At 43.9% G+C, this 15,786-nt stretch overlaps 2 protein-coding genes across 3 annotated transcripts in view; one reads left to right on the top strand and one right to left on the bottom strand.

Annotated features, from left to right (window-relative positions):
- ASTN1 (astrotactin 1) overlaps nt 1–15,161 on the bottom strand; it is a 318,993-nt gene extending 303,832 nt beyond the window's left edge. Inside the window, exon 1 of the mRNA XM_074389834.1 lies at nt 14,487–15,161. Coding sequence (XP_074245935.1) covers nt 14,487–14,496 — 10 coding nt within the window. The 5' untranslated portion in view covers nt 14,497–15,161. The remainder of the gene's footprint in view (nt 1–14,486) is intronic.
- Nucleotides 5,143–15,786, top strand: part of BRINP2 (BMP/retinoic acid inducible neural specific 2) — a 111,397-nt gene continuing 100,753 nt past the window's right edge. Inside the window, exon 1 of one of the 2 annotated variants that reach the window (XM_003925339.4) lies at nt 5,143–6,153. The gene's annotated coding sequence lies outside the window, so the exon portion shown is untranslated. Of the gene's footprint in view, nt 6,154–15,382; nt 15,555–15,786 lie in introns of those variants that run through there. The other variant, XM_074389835.1, reaches the window with a different exon arrangement.

Here is a 15,786-nt window from a genome sequence, read left to right as displayed (position 1 = left end):
GGAAAAGTAATAAAAGAATACCCCTGGGCATGAGCTAAGTCAATCCCAGTCCAGTCAAGAGTACAACAGTGCAGATATTCAGCACCCTGAATAAGTATTCTGAAGAATACCACCACCACCACCACCAAAAGCCATATAAGATCCGTTCTCAATAGTGCTCAACAGTGCTGCCGTTTAAAAATGATGACAATATGCAATAAACAGTGGTAGAAATGTAACACTGTGCATTCTCAAATCTAACATTTAACTGAATTTTCTGTCACATGATCACCAATAACTTATTTCAAAAGTGTATCCCTCCGATGTTACTGGGTCAATGCTAGCCTGAATACCAGGTGCTATGAAGACTGTCCTATTTGTAGTTCTCACCCTAGAAATTTAATGCACTGCTGTCCTAAAAGACGACCCCTACTCTAGAAGCAAATTACATTTTCATTCTACTTGGTGTCAGTTTAGTGGCATATGTGAAAATGTGTTCTTTAAAAGGCAAAAAAAAAAAAAAAAAAGCTCTTGCCTTCTATTTTACAAGGTTTCACTAATTAAATAGAAAAAATAAGCCACATTTAAGGTACAGTTTAAGTAGTGAAAGATCATTTACCATATATACAAAGAAGAGAAGAACAAAAACTTTATCGGTTGAGTTTTTATACCTAACTTATCTGGGAATTAACCCCAAGGTATCTTACCATGCAGCACTGTAAACTACTGTAAAAAAGATAGATCAGCTAACAACCTTTTGAAAACCCATCCTCATTGTTATCGCTCCCATAGGAGATACTGAGTGAGATAAAGACCCCATGATATCTCTTTTATTCTATTCTCTCTAGCATAAAAAAACTAGTATTTAACTTAGTTATGCAAGGTTATTTGCCATTGAATGATGATAGTGGATGCCAGGAAAACACCCTTGGTACTAGAATGTGAGAAATGGCATGTAAGTACCAGAGCATGTATTCATCCAATCTCTCATTTAACAGATAAGGAAATTGAGAGCCATGAAATAGTGGATCCATCTTCTATGGAGCTAAGACCATGAACAAGATTTCTTTGCCCGCTGCTCTTTCCACTATATAGTTATGGTACACTAGGGTGCACCCATGGATAATCACTGGGCTTTATGGACCACCGTAACTAATTCAGCAAATGTCTGTGTACCTACCATATCCTAAGCATTAGGCTAAGCACAACTAGAAAAACATTCCTCCTGCTTTTGTGTAGCATATAATCTACTGTCACTTTGAAATCTTTCTTTCTAATTTTCTGAAGAGTCTTGAGTCATGTTAGAAAGCCCAAGTGAACCACTTAGGGTTGATTTTCTAATATGTCAATATCTAGTCTTCTTAAAACATATATTAAGTTGGGAATAGTTGCTAGTTGGTATTTCAAGTCTTTCTAGACCTCTGTCCATCTCTCTGTCTCTGTCTGTCTGTCTGTCTCTCTCTCTCTCTCTCTCTCTCTCTCTCTCTCTGTCAACAAGAACCAAACAAAAGAAGCTGTAGAATTTTTTTTTAAAGAGAATATATTATTCCAGGGCACTTGATTACTGTAAAAATGGAAATAATGTTACATAGTCTTTTCTTAGGGAATTAAATACCTAGAGATATGGGTAAAGGTTGAAGTACGTAGAACCAAGGCCATCTCTACTGGATGATGTTTTACATTTAAATGAAATGGGGGGAAATGTTACGCATCTTAATCATCACCTTTGTGTAGCGGCATAACGATAGAGTGAAATAATACACTTGGATTCAAGACTTAACTTTATAATATTCTTTTTTGGAGATAAGCCTGGACCATTCTTGTCTTTAGTTTCCCCATCAACAAAAGGGGCCCATCTCTGCCCACCCCTCTAGGTCATAGAAAATGTTTCTGATTTCTATCATCAAAGAGTAACGTTACTTGCTCCTGAATTTTATAACTATGGAATCTTAGAGTATATGCTCTTTTGTGTCTTAACATTTTCAATCATCATTATGTCTGTGAGATTTATTCATGTAGTTGAATGTTTTATTGCTGTGTATTAGTCCATTACATGACTTCATGGCATTTATTCATTCTCAGAAATACTTCTGTTCTTTAAAACACTATAAAACAGCAAACTCTGTTATCTCCAATCTTGATTATTCTTCTGAGGTCCACCTTCCTGTATTTAAGTGCCAACGGCCTCTTTCCTTGACTATTAAAATAGATTCTGATTGCTTTTCCTCCTATCAACGTATTCTGTACACAACTACCTGGTTGATCTTCATGAAATCTAACTTTCATTACGTCATTCTAGTTTTTCTATAAGATAAAGTTCAAACCCTATGTTTTAGAAATTTATAAACTCTTCTAAATTTCACACAGTTTTTCTAGATAGACTTGCTCACTGCACTATATCTCTATCCTCCCACCACACACATACATGCGCGTGCGCGCGGGCACGCACACACACACACACACACACACACACACACACACACATATATATATATCTGAATCAAATTAAAGTCTATTTCCTATTTTCAGTCGTTCCATGCCATTCTGTCCACCTGGAATGCAACCTTCTTCATTCTTCAGATTGTCCCATCTCTCCAAGCCAATCTCCAGCTGTACCAATGCAGTGAGAATTCCATCACTTCCCTTTCTCTAGCTCCATTCCCTGAGCATTTATTTACCTCTCCCCCTCACATATACACATATATGCATATATACACACACGCACTCAGGAGACAAAGAGCTACTTCCTAACATAGTGTCTTTAATTTGATATTCTTATCCGCAAAACAGAAATAATACATAGTTTTGGGGGTGGTTGTGAGGAGGAAATAAGATTACGTTATGTAAAGAATGTGACATATTTTAGGCATTTCATTGGTACTCAGTGGTGATAGCCTTTGCCATTATCACCTTATTCAATTATTTTGGCAAGAAAATAGTCTTCAGAGTCATCTTCAGGAGATGTTCTCCAGTGTAGTAGTCAAAGCAAATTAAGTGATTTATATTCCTTGGTGTTTTCCCAGAGGATACGTCCACCAAAAGACAAGCGCAAAAATATTCATAACAAGTTTACTTATAATAGCCAACAAAGAAACCCAGAAACATCCCAAATATCTATCAAGAGCAGAATGAATAAATGTCATGTAGTCATGTAATGGAATGATGCACAGCAATAAAACATGCAACTATGTGGATACATCTAACAGACATAATAGTGAGTGAAAGAATCAAGACGCAAAAGAGCGTATACTCTAAGATCCTATATTTACAAAATTCAAGAGCAAGTAACATTAACCTTTGGTGATGTAAGTCAGAATATAGTTATCACTGGGGACTGGAGGGTTTTGATTGAGAAGGTTCAGGAACATGCTTCCCAGGGTGCTAGAAATAAAGCGAGTAATGGTTACATTGATGCTTATATAGAATTCATCAAACTATACACTTGTGGCAATTTTTAATGCATATTTTGCCTCTTTAAATTTTTTTCCACGGCTTCAAACTTCAAGGAAAAGAAAGCACAAGCATGTTTTCTTTTTCAAGTTGTCTTTTTATCTGTCAACTTCGCCTCTTTCCTCTTTTACAGATTTTGGAAATTTTAACTTTCTTTCCATTGAAAGCAGCAATTCTTTGTTTAACCCCTCCCTCTATTTACCCACTACCTTATGCTACTTTACAAGAACTTCAACACCTCAGTGTGTTATCACTTGGGACAAGTTCAGTGGGTCTATGTCTCTAGAAATCACAGAAGTAAATAACTCACCAGTTGAGTAGCAATAGATTCAGGCTTCACTGGTTCGCTTAGATATTTTATTCTAGACAGAGAGCTCAGGACCCTGTGGCACGACCATTCTCTGAATGTTCTGTAGCTTAGGCAAACAGATACCCGCAGTATGCAGAAGGAAGTTCAAACTTGTATAAGATACAGAGAAGAAAATATAGATGAAAGTGATAGATGTGTGAATCTAAGGGGATGTATGTGAGATACTATTTCTAAATTTTCTTTATTCATTCAGAACTTACGGCTACTTGATGCAATTTAGCTAATCTCCATGTATAATACTTAGACATTCATTAAATCTCTGCATACTTTTTTTCCTAGTTCTTTACAAAATAATCTCTGATGTTCCTCTCCATTTATGGAAACTCAGTTGAAAGACTCCTCTCCCTTTCTGACTATATATTTATCTTCTTCATTCTCCCCCCACCAAGTGACTTAGTGTGAATCTCCCAAGTTCCTTCCCCACCTCCAGCCCCCAGCTCTTCCCTTGAATTGGATTTTTCTTCAACTATTACTCTCTTTCCCATGCTCTTGCCAAAATCTAGCATAATATGCTAGTTAGCAGTACATATTTAAGTTTTGTACCCTCATTAGGACATCAAAAATATATACTTCACACTTCAATGTAAAGTTAATATTTTCTTCCCTTCCCTTTTCCTCCCTTCTCCCTCCACCTCCCTCCCTTCTTCCCTCCCTCCCTCTCTCTCAATTCACAGGCCCAGCAACAGCACCTGCTTCACAGAAACAAGGCTGGTCCTGTTCTGATTTCTCTAGTCTTCCTTTAAAAACTAAACGGAGATGCACAGTCCCTCTTCCTGACACAGACAGAAGTGAAAGGGGACACACAGAGGGAAAACACCATAGGGAAAACAATTTCCTATTTGGAAGGACATTTTTTAAACTTCATCTCTCCCCAGAAACCTGAAGTTCTCCTCTTTGCCTTTGGCCTTACAGTCCTGGTGTGGGGGCAGAATGTTTCCTGATTTAGCTGTCTGGGCCTCTAAATCTGTTTCACTCCCTACTTACTGGGTTCTTGCTCTCTTTTGCCTCTCCCCTTGGATCTCTGGGGCGCGTGTGCGTGTGTGTGTGTGCGCGTGTGTGTACTATTTCTCACTTGGGGGCTCATTTCTAATTAAGTAATCCAAGAGGCTAAAATGCACAAAACAACCAAATGAAACCTCAAATTAGATAGAAAATGGCTCAGATGGGTCCCAATCTCTGGCAGTTCTAGTTAAGCAAGCAAACAAAATGGGCTGGGACAAATGATTATTGTAGCTCAGGAAGATTAGAAGAAAATGTAATTAGCTCCCCAGCTACTTCTTGTTCCCAAGCCTTCTTAGAGTGTCCAACACCCCACCCATGAATGTATCCAAGGCTTCCTTATCCAAACCAAAAAGTCCCTGCTGCAACGCTGGGAGGGTTAACAGAGCTGGTACCCCAGCCTGCCAGCTCACCAAAGGAGAGCGCGGTGAGGCTCAGAGCCCGCCCCCGCCAAGCCGCCCAGCCAATGGGCATCTGTGGGGAGTGTCGCGCTGTGTCCCATTGGCTGCCAACCTACGTGCATAAGAAAGAAAGAGAGAGGCAGGCAGGGCAGCATTGTTATCTTAAGACACTCATCTGGTGTCTGAGTCTGCAGGTGACACTGCTTAGGTACGGAGCGCAGAGTCGGAGCGGGGACGCGCCGGGTTACAGCTTTGGGATGCGATCCGCCTGCCTCGCAAGCCACTCGCTGCCGTGCTGGCAGCGCCTACGCTGAGCTCTGAGGATCCCGTTAGGACTTGCCTAGGGATGTGCACCTGCCCTGCGCTCGGAGGTCAGGGGCAGGTCTGCAGGCAGCAGAGGGAGCGGTGAAGCCGGAGGACCTGTCTCTGCCCATGTGCAAGGCAGTGATTTCGGGTGAGAGAAGAGGTAGCTGAGTGTCTTTAGAGTTGGAAAGAAGGCAAAATCTTGGGTTTCTCCTCTGCGGAGGGACAGGGGACTCCCGCAGTTGGGTATTGCACTCTCCTTACCTCTCCCACCCCGTGTGCGCCCCGGCACTGGTGCCGAAGCCCCACTTCAAAGATGCTGTGGGAGACCGGGATCCTTGCTGCTCAGCGGGAAGGCAGCAGGCAAGTGGTCTAACGTTGGCGGCGGTGGCGGTGGCGGCGGTGCCGACAGTAAAGCGGGGAGCAAGAGAATTTGAAAAGAGACATCCGCTCCCTCTCACACGCTGAGGGGGAGGCATTCGCGTTTCCCCGAATGAGAAAGAGCCACAAGAAATTATGAAGTAAAAACTTTGGCAAGCTGCCACTGGAGATGTTGCACAAAAACCTGGAATCTTTTAGGAGTCTCCTCCCAGTCGTTGAAGGTTTGGGGAGCAGCTGATACAGCAAGGAGGGCTCTTGCACGGATTCAAGGTAACAGTGCAGGGTTTCGGTGATTTTTCTCTATCCCCTTTTCATTGTTCTTTTTGGTGTGTCTGTTGGTAAAGGGACCATTTTGCTCTCATACAACCCTCTTGCCCTGGTGCCTGGCAGTTGCAGGCAGAGGGAATGATTCCACCTCTCTCAGTTGCTGTCTTACAGAGCTGAGCAATGGACTTTGGGGCTGAGCTAGAAATCACTCTGGTATTGCCTCCTGGTATTGAATGGCTGTCTCAGGGTTTGGGCACTCTGCCTGACCTATATTGCTTTCGCCTGGTTTAAGTCCTCAAAGTTAGTGCAACTCCTATTAGCTTCAGAAAATTCCATAGGGCTGCATAATTGCAGAAGGTGACGAGGACTTTTGCCAGCCCAGCTGAAACTGGGAGGTTCACTGTTTGGGAAGGAACCGGGAGAGCTAAGGTTATGATGCACGATATCCATATTCTCGTGTTCATAGAGCCTTTGGCATGTTTCCCATGCACATGCAGTCAGGAAAATAAAATTCCAAACAGTGAACCCTGTTGGTTGTAAATAGTCTCCTCAGGGTGGTGGCAGAAGCCCCATTGATCGAGTTGAGCCTGGCAGAGCACTGGAGACAGTAGGGAAGAACATTGCCGTGCTGAAAGGTGGGATGTGCTGGTATCATCTAGCAGATCTCTCTCTGTCTCTATTTCTGTGATCATCTGGGTACACGGTTGAATGCTGTCTGAATGTGTGTATGTATGTATGCTTATGCTCACAGCTGTATGCAGGAAGCAGGCTGCCTAGGGAAGAATCAAGCATGTGTAGCACCCTGCCCAAACCACAGATGCCTGGGGTGTTCCTGCCTAGTAGGAACATGAACTTGTGAGCTGTTGTTCCAGCTCAGAGGACTTTTATCCTCACCAAGCAATCCCTCTTCATGGTACATATTTATCCAGGGTATATAGACCTAAGCCAAATATTAACTAATATTCAAGCTAATGCACTGTAACGTGATTGAACAGACCCCTCTGCAAAGAACTGTATGTGTGCTCTTTGCAGCCCTGGGAGCAGGGTGCTATGAGCAGAAATGTTTTGTTAAAAGGATAACAATTATAAAAGGCTAAGCTTAGAGATGGGTACTCTGGGCCTTATTCAGCAGGGACAGTGATATGTCAGCATAGACCAATCAGAGGGATAAAAGGTATATTTTAAGTCAAGTATTTCTGCCTCTGTCCTTCTCCAGACATGTGCATGTTCAAGTGACTCTCTCTGACCATGCTCGCTAAAATACATGCAATGCCAGTATTAACCAAGCAACTAAAGTATTTTACCAAATCCCCTGGGGGGCAGTCTGATGACATCAGGCAACAGCAAAGTGATGCTGGAGTTTGTGTGCTTTCCCTCCTGACTTCACACAGTTGTGTGTATGTTATTTGTTTAAGGCATGATCCTCTTGAGTCCCCCTTCACCCAGAATAAGTTGCTTTGCAGCACTGAGGGCATGACCAAGCAATGCTGCCACAATGATCCTGTCTTATCAATATCAGAGCTGCTGCTTACACTAGAAAAAGATGCATGCCTTGCTTCTTTGAGGAGGATATGGTTTGAAAAGGTACAGAGCATGTATATTGTGAAATGTTTGAGAGAAAGAAAGCAAATATCAGACCATAGTCTCCCCTTCTGGAGGGCAGCTGGCTCCAAAGTGTTCGACAGCTGAGCTGCAGCCATGGAGAAGACAGAAGCATTCTTGACTCTTACTTCCCCTCCTCACCAAAAATGGAGCTGGCTTTGTCTCCCAGAATGGAGTGATGTGTGCTGCAGTGTGGGGACAAGAAAGGAGGAGAGGAGAAAAGGGCGGGGGAAGGAGGAATGCTCCTGCTCTGTCAGCATGGGTCTGGTCTCAAAGATGGGGAGCATCTTCTCTTTTTGGCCCTCAAAATTATCTTCTAGGTGCTCCTTTCTGGCCTCCTGAAAGGCTGTTTACTAAGCAAGGCCGAAGGGCAAAGAACATCCCTGCATCATCACATTCTCCTGATCCCCTTTCCCAAGACACAGGCTAGCCACTGGGGAGCATCGCAGAAAAATGATACACTCCTTTGAGGCACTGCTCTGAAATCCCTCCCAACTCACAAACAAGAGGTAATCTGGAGGGACTTGACACATCTGCGTGGGCACTTTCTGCTGACTGGGATGCTTAGATGAGGTTTCCTGGTTAGTGTTTTGTTTTCCCCACTGCACAGTGTATTTTTAGCAATTCAACTGTTTCTCTTAAATAATAAGACCTTGTATACATTTTATAATGGCATCCTCTTCCAAAGGGCTGAGGGCACTTTACAGAGCTCATCTAATTAATCCTCACACGGCTTATTGTCTCATTTGTCTTTGATTACCCTAAGAAGTAAAGCTAGAATGATGTTGGCCCCCTTCTTGGAAAAGGGAGGGCAGAGAGCCTCAGAAAGAGGAACTGCTTTATGCCAGGTCACACAGCACTTAAGGGACACTGTGGAATAGGATCTGGGTTTCACTACTCCTGAGCCAACCCCAGACTCCATGGCCTTCTTCTAAGAAATGGTTTGATCTTAGTAATTATAATCTGACTTAGTTGTTCTGTACTACAAGGATGGAGATGTTACAATGCACAGGGTTTCTCCTCTGGGACTAACCCAAGGGCAGTGAAGAATGAAATTCTTATAGGTCTTTGCCCTTGCCCTCAGTGATCTTACAGTCTAGTTAGGAAACTAGACAAAAGGGAATTGACAATGTAAGTTCTAAACAGCAATTCAATACCAGAGAACTCACAAGGCTGACCTAATTAATCTGCGATTGATTTGTACAGATAATGAGAGCTATCAGTATTCACAGGAAGGAGAACTGGAGTTGAGCCATGAGGGATGGGGTGGGATTTGTTTGGATAGAAAGAAGGAGGGAAAGGGTTCTGGCCAACAGAAGTAATAACTGCAGCACTGCTGGGAAGGTTGGAAACTTCAAGACTTGCTTGATTCCTTGGGGTTTACTCTGGGCCACCTATTTTCTTGCATTCTATAAATACCATAAGGCTGGTTATATTATTTTAAACGTAGATGTTCTAAAGAAAGTTGCCCTAGAACCTAGGCAGGGAGCTCTGGAATGCTGGGCATCTCATTAGACATTGAAAATTACCTGGCCGGCCACCCATCCTCAAGTCTAATCTATATATTGTAAGAAAAGTATTGCTCAACCTCAGAGAGCTTATCACCATCATATATCATATCCAAGAATCTGAATGAGAATAAGAATATTGGGGCCAAGAAGCAAATTTTAAGATATCACACACACACACACACACACACTCAGATTTTAGAATTAGAATCTCCTAAGAGAGAGCCTTGATGTTCCTCCATTTCCTATTTCGCCACCCAAATGTTCCTCCTGGGGTTTTCTTAGAGCTGGCAAAAAGCCAAAGCCCTTAGGCATTTAGCACTGAGCAGGAGATTTTCGATCTTAAGACTCTTGAGCACGCCCATGTACATAACCTCTTGTCTCCCCTTCGCTCTCCCTTTTAATAAAACATAGGCTGTAGCAGTCACTAAAGAGGAGACCACGAAAAAGCAGGGAGGGGGCAGGGTGCGGTGTTGCCCGAAGCTGTACCCCAGGGCACCGTGCTTGCTCAGCTGGGCAGAAGAGACAGGCAGCCTGCCAGTGTGGGCAACACCAAGGAAGGGCCCATGAGGGGGGAGCTGTGACCAGCCAGCCACGCACATTTGCTCCCCCAGGAGGCGTCCCTCCCAGAGGAAAGGTCAAGGCAAACACAGGGCCTGTGAGAGGAATGGTAACACAACCTCCCTAGCCATTGGTCTTCACATGGTTTGAGATGTTTTTCATGCTGTAAGTCACTGGTCAGTTGGATGGCCCCATTCCAACATGGGGGAAGTTCCCACTGAACATAAAAGTGGAATGGCTTACCTAAAGTCACTCCATAATTGCTCCCAGGTCAAAAGCACAATTCTCACGAACCCAGTCTGTTTGTTTGCTTGGCCCTACGAGTTTATTTGGGGAACGGGCCTCCAAGACATTATTTTCCCTTGAAAAGCCTTCCCTGAACCTTGCTGTCACCCTTGTTTCCTGTGTTAAATGACTGTGCAGCCAGACTGCGGGCATGATACCTTTTCTCTTTACTATTCAGAGGTATCCACTGCTATGTTTGAGGACTGAGGTAGAGATCCGGGGCCATGGTTAGGGGTTGTGAATTAAAGACTCTTCCATCTGGAAACGAAGACAGGCAGCTTAGTTATGCTTCAAACTGGGGGCAATGGTGAACCATTCTCATGTGACCAATTAGGATGTGACCCTCTTGTCACTCTGCCATAGAGAGAGAAGTAAAGTTGAGTAGCAACAACACAGCATGGAATCATCAACAGCCAGACCCATCATTCCTCTTACTGAGGCTCACATGAAATGCAAACATTTCTGGAATTCTGGATTGAGCAAAGGGAGAAGACAATTTGATACCTCACAGGACTAAGCTCTAGGCACTTGCCAATACGATAGCATATTGGTATCATGTGGCTCTTGAGCATATGAAAAGCATGCTGTAAATGTAAAATATGCATTGGGTTTTGAAGACTTGGTTATAAAAGAGAAGCAATGTAAAATATATCATCAGTATTTTTAAATCTTCATTACATGTTAAAAATATAATATTCTAAACCTATTGGGTTAAATAAAATATATTAAGATTTGTTTAATCCATTTTTTTATACTTTTTAATGTGGCTATTAGAAAAGTTGAAATTATGTGTAACTGTCTGGCATTATTATTATTATTTTTGGATAGTGTTAGCAAAGGTCCTGCCGAGTAGTGACAGGATAATGGGGAAAAGGGGCAGAGAGAAGAAATAGGAGGAGTCGGAGACAAAAAAGAGAAAGAACATGGAAGGAGGAGTCAGGAGCAGCCCAGGGTGAGCCTTAGGGCATGTGTTTCTAAAATTTCAAGTCATGAATGGCACGAATAGCATATACCAACCTATATTGATTTGAAGAGAGACCTTGTTAACTGTGATTCAGCCCACCCAAAGCCTTTGGGAAGCACTGCAACTCTCAGCTCACATACAAAGAATCAGCCGGTGAGTGGCTTGGTAATTTTATCCTAATATTTTTGAGATTTCAAATGACAGTAGAAATAATCAAGTGACTAATCTTTAGGGTCTCACTCCAAAGTGTAAAGACACAATAGTGGGATCAGCTGAGTATGTTTGTCTTTCAAATTCCCTCCTTTCTTCTCATCTCTACCATGTTATGATCATTCCTTGTGAGAGCTTTCTGCTTTCCTATCAGATATGTTGATAGTGTGGTGGGGAGAAAGAAAAGCATGGCCATGTATTAAAGATTATTTTGTGAAATAATTAGTCAGGTATGGTGGTGCATGTCTGTAATCCCAGCTGCTTGGGAGACTGAGGCAGGAGAAAATTGCTTGAACTCAGGAGGTGGAGGTTGCAGTGAGCTGAGATTGTACCACTGCACTCCAGCCAGGGCAACAGAATGTGACTTTTCTAAAAAATTATGAACCTACCACAAAGAAGAATTGAGAGAAAACATAATAATTGAATTTAAAAAAAATAGAGATTTGAATATTATGACTCATTCATTATCATTATTGTTATTCACTGCAGTAAGTTAGATCACAACTTCAACTCACATTTGCTCATTATTCTATAGTTCACAAAAGGTTTTCACAAGCCTTATCTCACCTCACTCTCACAACACTTCTGTGGGGTGGTTATCACCACCATTCAAGGCTTCTCATGACCTACCACAAATTACCTTTATTACTGTATTTTCTAATCTTTCTCTATTTATTTCATTCAATCTTGCTTAATCAAACTACTCTGCTTACTGTTGTTACACGTTAAACAGGTCAAAAAGGGATTATTAGCACTCTGATTCTCAGTCTTATCTATAGAAGTAAAAAGTAATGCTCAATCTCTCAAAGGGTTGTTTTAAATGTTAAACAAGATAAAGTAGGTAAGGTGCCAAACATAGTTTCAGGTACATTGAAGATGCTCAACAAATGTTAAACACTCTTTCTTACTAAAGGTCTTTACTTGGACATCACCAAGATTAAAATCCAAAGCTAAACTCAGTATGTGCCAATTCACATCCCAAGCCATTCCTTTCCCCAAATTCCCCGCTTTGGTTAAAGGTACTAAAAATCCACCTGATCTCCAGAGGGATAATGAAGAAATGTGTGTTGTCCTGGGCTCTACTTTCTCTCAGACTGCCCCTATATGCAATGAAATCCTCCAGGCTTGACAGGGTCTACCTCCTAATGATTTCTCAAAGCCACCCTCTCCTCACCCCTCCTGCCACTTTCTGATGCCAGGCTCTCACCCTTTTCTCCAGCATCTTCCCAGGACTTGATCTCCGTATCTATTTTCTTGAGGGCTAGCCAATCCAGTCTCTTCCCTGCAGCCAGGATGATCTTTCAAAATGGTAAATTTGACTATGCTTTTCCACTTACTGTAATTCTCCAGTGACTCTACTGTCAGAATAACAAGTTGCTTAGCATGACAAACAGGAGCTCCTTCCTGAGCTGGTCCAATAGCCCCTCTGTGCATCTTTTCCACCTCCCCCTTCTCACAGCAGCCACTTCAAACGCCAGGCAGCTCCCTCAGTGCTCTGGAGCCCTAAAGGTCCTTGGTTGTTTTCCTGCAGAATCTTCCCCTGTCCTATTCTCTGCTTCCTGAAGGGTTACTGAGCTTCGAAACTCTGTAAATAGTATCCCTCTGTGAAGGCTTCTCAGAGACTCTGGGACAGAATTAATTGCCTCCCACTCTAGACTCCTACACATCTTGTTCAAATTCTGTTTTTGCTCTGTACTCACCACACTATTCTGACTTGTTGATACGGCCATCTCCTGCACCAAGCAACAGGGCTGGGATCGAGGTTCTAAGACATACTTCTCTGAAAAGATTCATTGTGTATATTCAGTATATTATTAACAGTGTGTAGTGCTGGGTCCTATTCTTAGGCATTGAAGATTCAGCCAATAGCAACACAGATAAAAGATCTGCCCTCAAGTTGCTTCCATTCTAGACAGAAGATATGGTTATGATCATGATTCTTATGCACATCGCCGATAATAGCTGACACCTTAATAGTACGTAAGGTTCAGGCAGACCCTGTACTGAAGTTTTACACAAATAAACTCATTTGATCCTATAAGGTAAGTATGTTATTTTGTAGGTGAGGAATTGAAAGCCCAGAGAGGATAAGCAACTTGCCCAAGGCCACACAGATAGTTAACTAGGTGGGGCTGGCATTCTATTCAAGTTTAGACCTGGAGCCCACATTCTTTATTACTATGGTATCCAGAAAAATAACAATATAAACAAATAAATAAATAACATATGTTTCTTGACCTGAGGGCAGGTTTGCTCTACAATTTTATATCTATACACACATACGGACATATGTATTCACACACAGATGCACACCCCATATGTACACATGCATGCATCTATACCTTCTGTATGAATATTTCTTACAATAAAAGGTTAAAGAAATGATTTGGAGAGCAGATGAAATGGGTGGGACAAGTTCATACATATTTAATATGTTCCCAATGCCGATTTTATGATAAAACTTGGACTAGGTTCATTTTTACTTATATTATCTAATTTAATTTTTATTACAACCTTAGGAAGTATTATTCCTGTTTCGCATCTGGAAACTAAGGAAGGGAAAGCACAGAGGAGCAACCAACATTCAGACTCTGGGCTCTTGCCCCTGAACCATGTTCTCTGTCTTCCACCCTGGGTGGCTCTGAGGGTCAGTGGGATGGGTGATTTTGGGTGAGACAAACCTGGGCATCAACCTGGTCATGGTCACTTGCCCACTGTGTGGCCTCAGCTATGTGTGACCTCTGTCAGCCTCAGTATCCCCACCTAGTAAAATGGCTATTACACCTTATAACCACAAAAATTGTAAAGTTTAAAGACAATGATTGACAAATAGCAGAGTTGAGCGTCATTAACCTTGGAGGAAAAGGTTTCCCTGAATTGTACAAGGACATATTCACGGTGGTTTTCACCTTTCAAAACAGCAGTGGAAGACTTTAATCAATAAACCCTTACCAAGAACCCCAATATATAAAGCAGATTAAATGGGAACTCTCTGGTTGGAGCAGGCCTGGGGGGTCTGGAGCTCTGCCACCTGTCTCTCTTTTCTCACCCACAAGTGTTCCCAGGGGAAACTCCTTAGAACCTAATGCTATTCAAAACACATTGATATTCGCTGCAGAAGTCCTTTAAAAAGCAAAACTCGTGATTCATTTAAAATCACAGGTGACATATTAACATTGATTTTAAAATAGAAGACTTTCACTCACCCAGACACATCTGCGAAGTTCCGTGAGACTAGGATCAATTACTGTTGTTCTCCCTTGTTCTCAGTAATTGAAAATGCAAGGAGTTCAATGTCTGTGAATGAGCGCCTGCTGTGTGCCAGGCACTGTACTAGATGCTTGAGTCTGCACTGTGAGATCTCTTTCAAGTCTAGCAACTCTCTACGAAGTAGATACTATTATTCTCGTTTCGAAGATGAGAAAAAAAAAAAAAGGAGGGGTACAGAGAGGTTAAGTCAATTGCTCAGGATCTCACAGCGAGTCAATAGTGGAGTTGGGATTCAAACCCGTGTCGCAGTTGGCCGTCAACTCCTGCAGCCTCTTAAACGGTGGATTGGGAGGAACAGTGTCTCGCTCAAAGTTTCTTTTTTCCCAGTACTCCTCAGTTGTGATTGTTTTTCTTCTGTTTTCATTAGGGCACCCAGGTCTCCCAGAACGAAGGCAGCGGTCCTCCTTGCAGGGAGCCCCAGCTCAGGGCGGGCCGAGCATCAGGCCCAGCGGCAGGCAGCGGGGAGCTGGGGACCGGGGCCTGCCCGTCTCTGGCTCTGCTTCGGGCCGCATGGCGACCACAAGGGCTGCCAGGCCTTGCCCGGGCGGCGACTCCTGCTGGCTTGGAGTCTGGCGGCCCGGGGCGAGGGACGACTGGGCTTACTGTCAGAGTGCGCGGCGGGGACGCAGAGGGAAGTCCTTGAAACCCCCTTGAGGCCTAGAAAAGCCTAAGCACTCGGCGAGGGCTGCGGGGGCAGCTCGTGTCTGCCTCCCCCGCACTCGGCGTTCAGCCGTTCAGCAGCAGCGCGTCGTCAGGCACGAGCAGGGGCAGGTGGCTGACGGCCGTCGTGCCGCCGGGACGCGCCTCTCCTTTCCGCCGTCTGCGACGTCTGGGACGGGAGCCGCGAGGGCCGGACGGCAGGGCGAGGGCGGCCTCCTCCGGAAGCCTCGGGGCACTGGAGACCCCTAGAGGCGCCAAGCCGTGTTACAAGCCCCCGGCCGCGGAGGCGCAGGCGAGATTCTTGCCCCGGAGGTTGCCGAGGAGGAGTGGCCGGGAGCTCACCTGTAAGTACACTCCCGCCAGCCCGAAGGGGACAGCAGGGGACCCGCGTGTGCGTGCGCGTGTGCGGGGGAGGCGCGGGGAGGGACAGGCACACTGCAGAGGCCATCCTGCCTGGAACTAAGCCGATTAGCCCAGGTCCGGTTCCTCCCGGCGAGCCCCACCCCTCCCAGCCCGCCTTGGCTCCCCGCCTGCAGCCACGCGGCCCCTGCAGCAATCCGGAGACTGCCCTCTCTG

The sequence above is a fragment of the Saimiri boliviensis genome, chromosome 19 (genome assembly GCF_048565385.1).
Source record: "Saimiri boliviensis isolate mSaiBol1 chromosome 19, mSaiBol1.pri, whole genome shotgun sequence".
Taxonomy (NCBI): domain Eukaryota; kingdom Metazoa; phylum Chordata; class Mammalia; order Primates; family Cebidae; genus Saimiri; species Saimiri boliviensis.
This window is presented reverse-complemented; position numbering and strand designations above follow the sequence as displayed.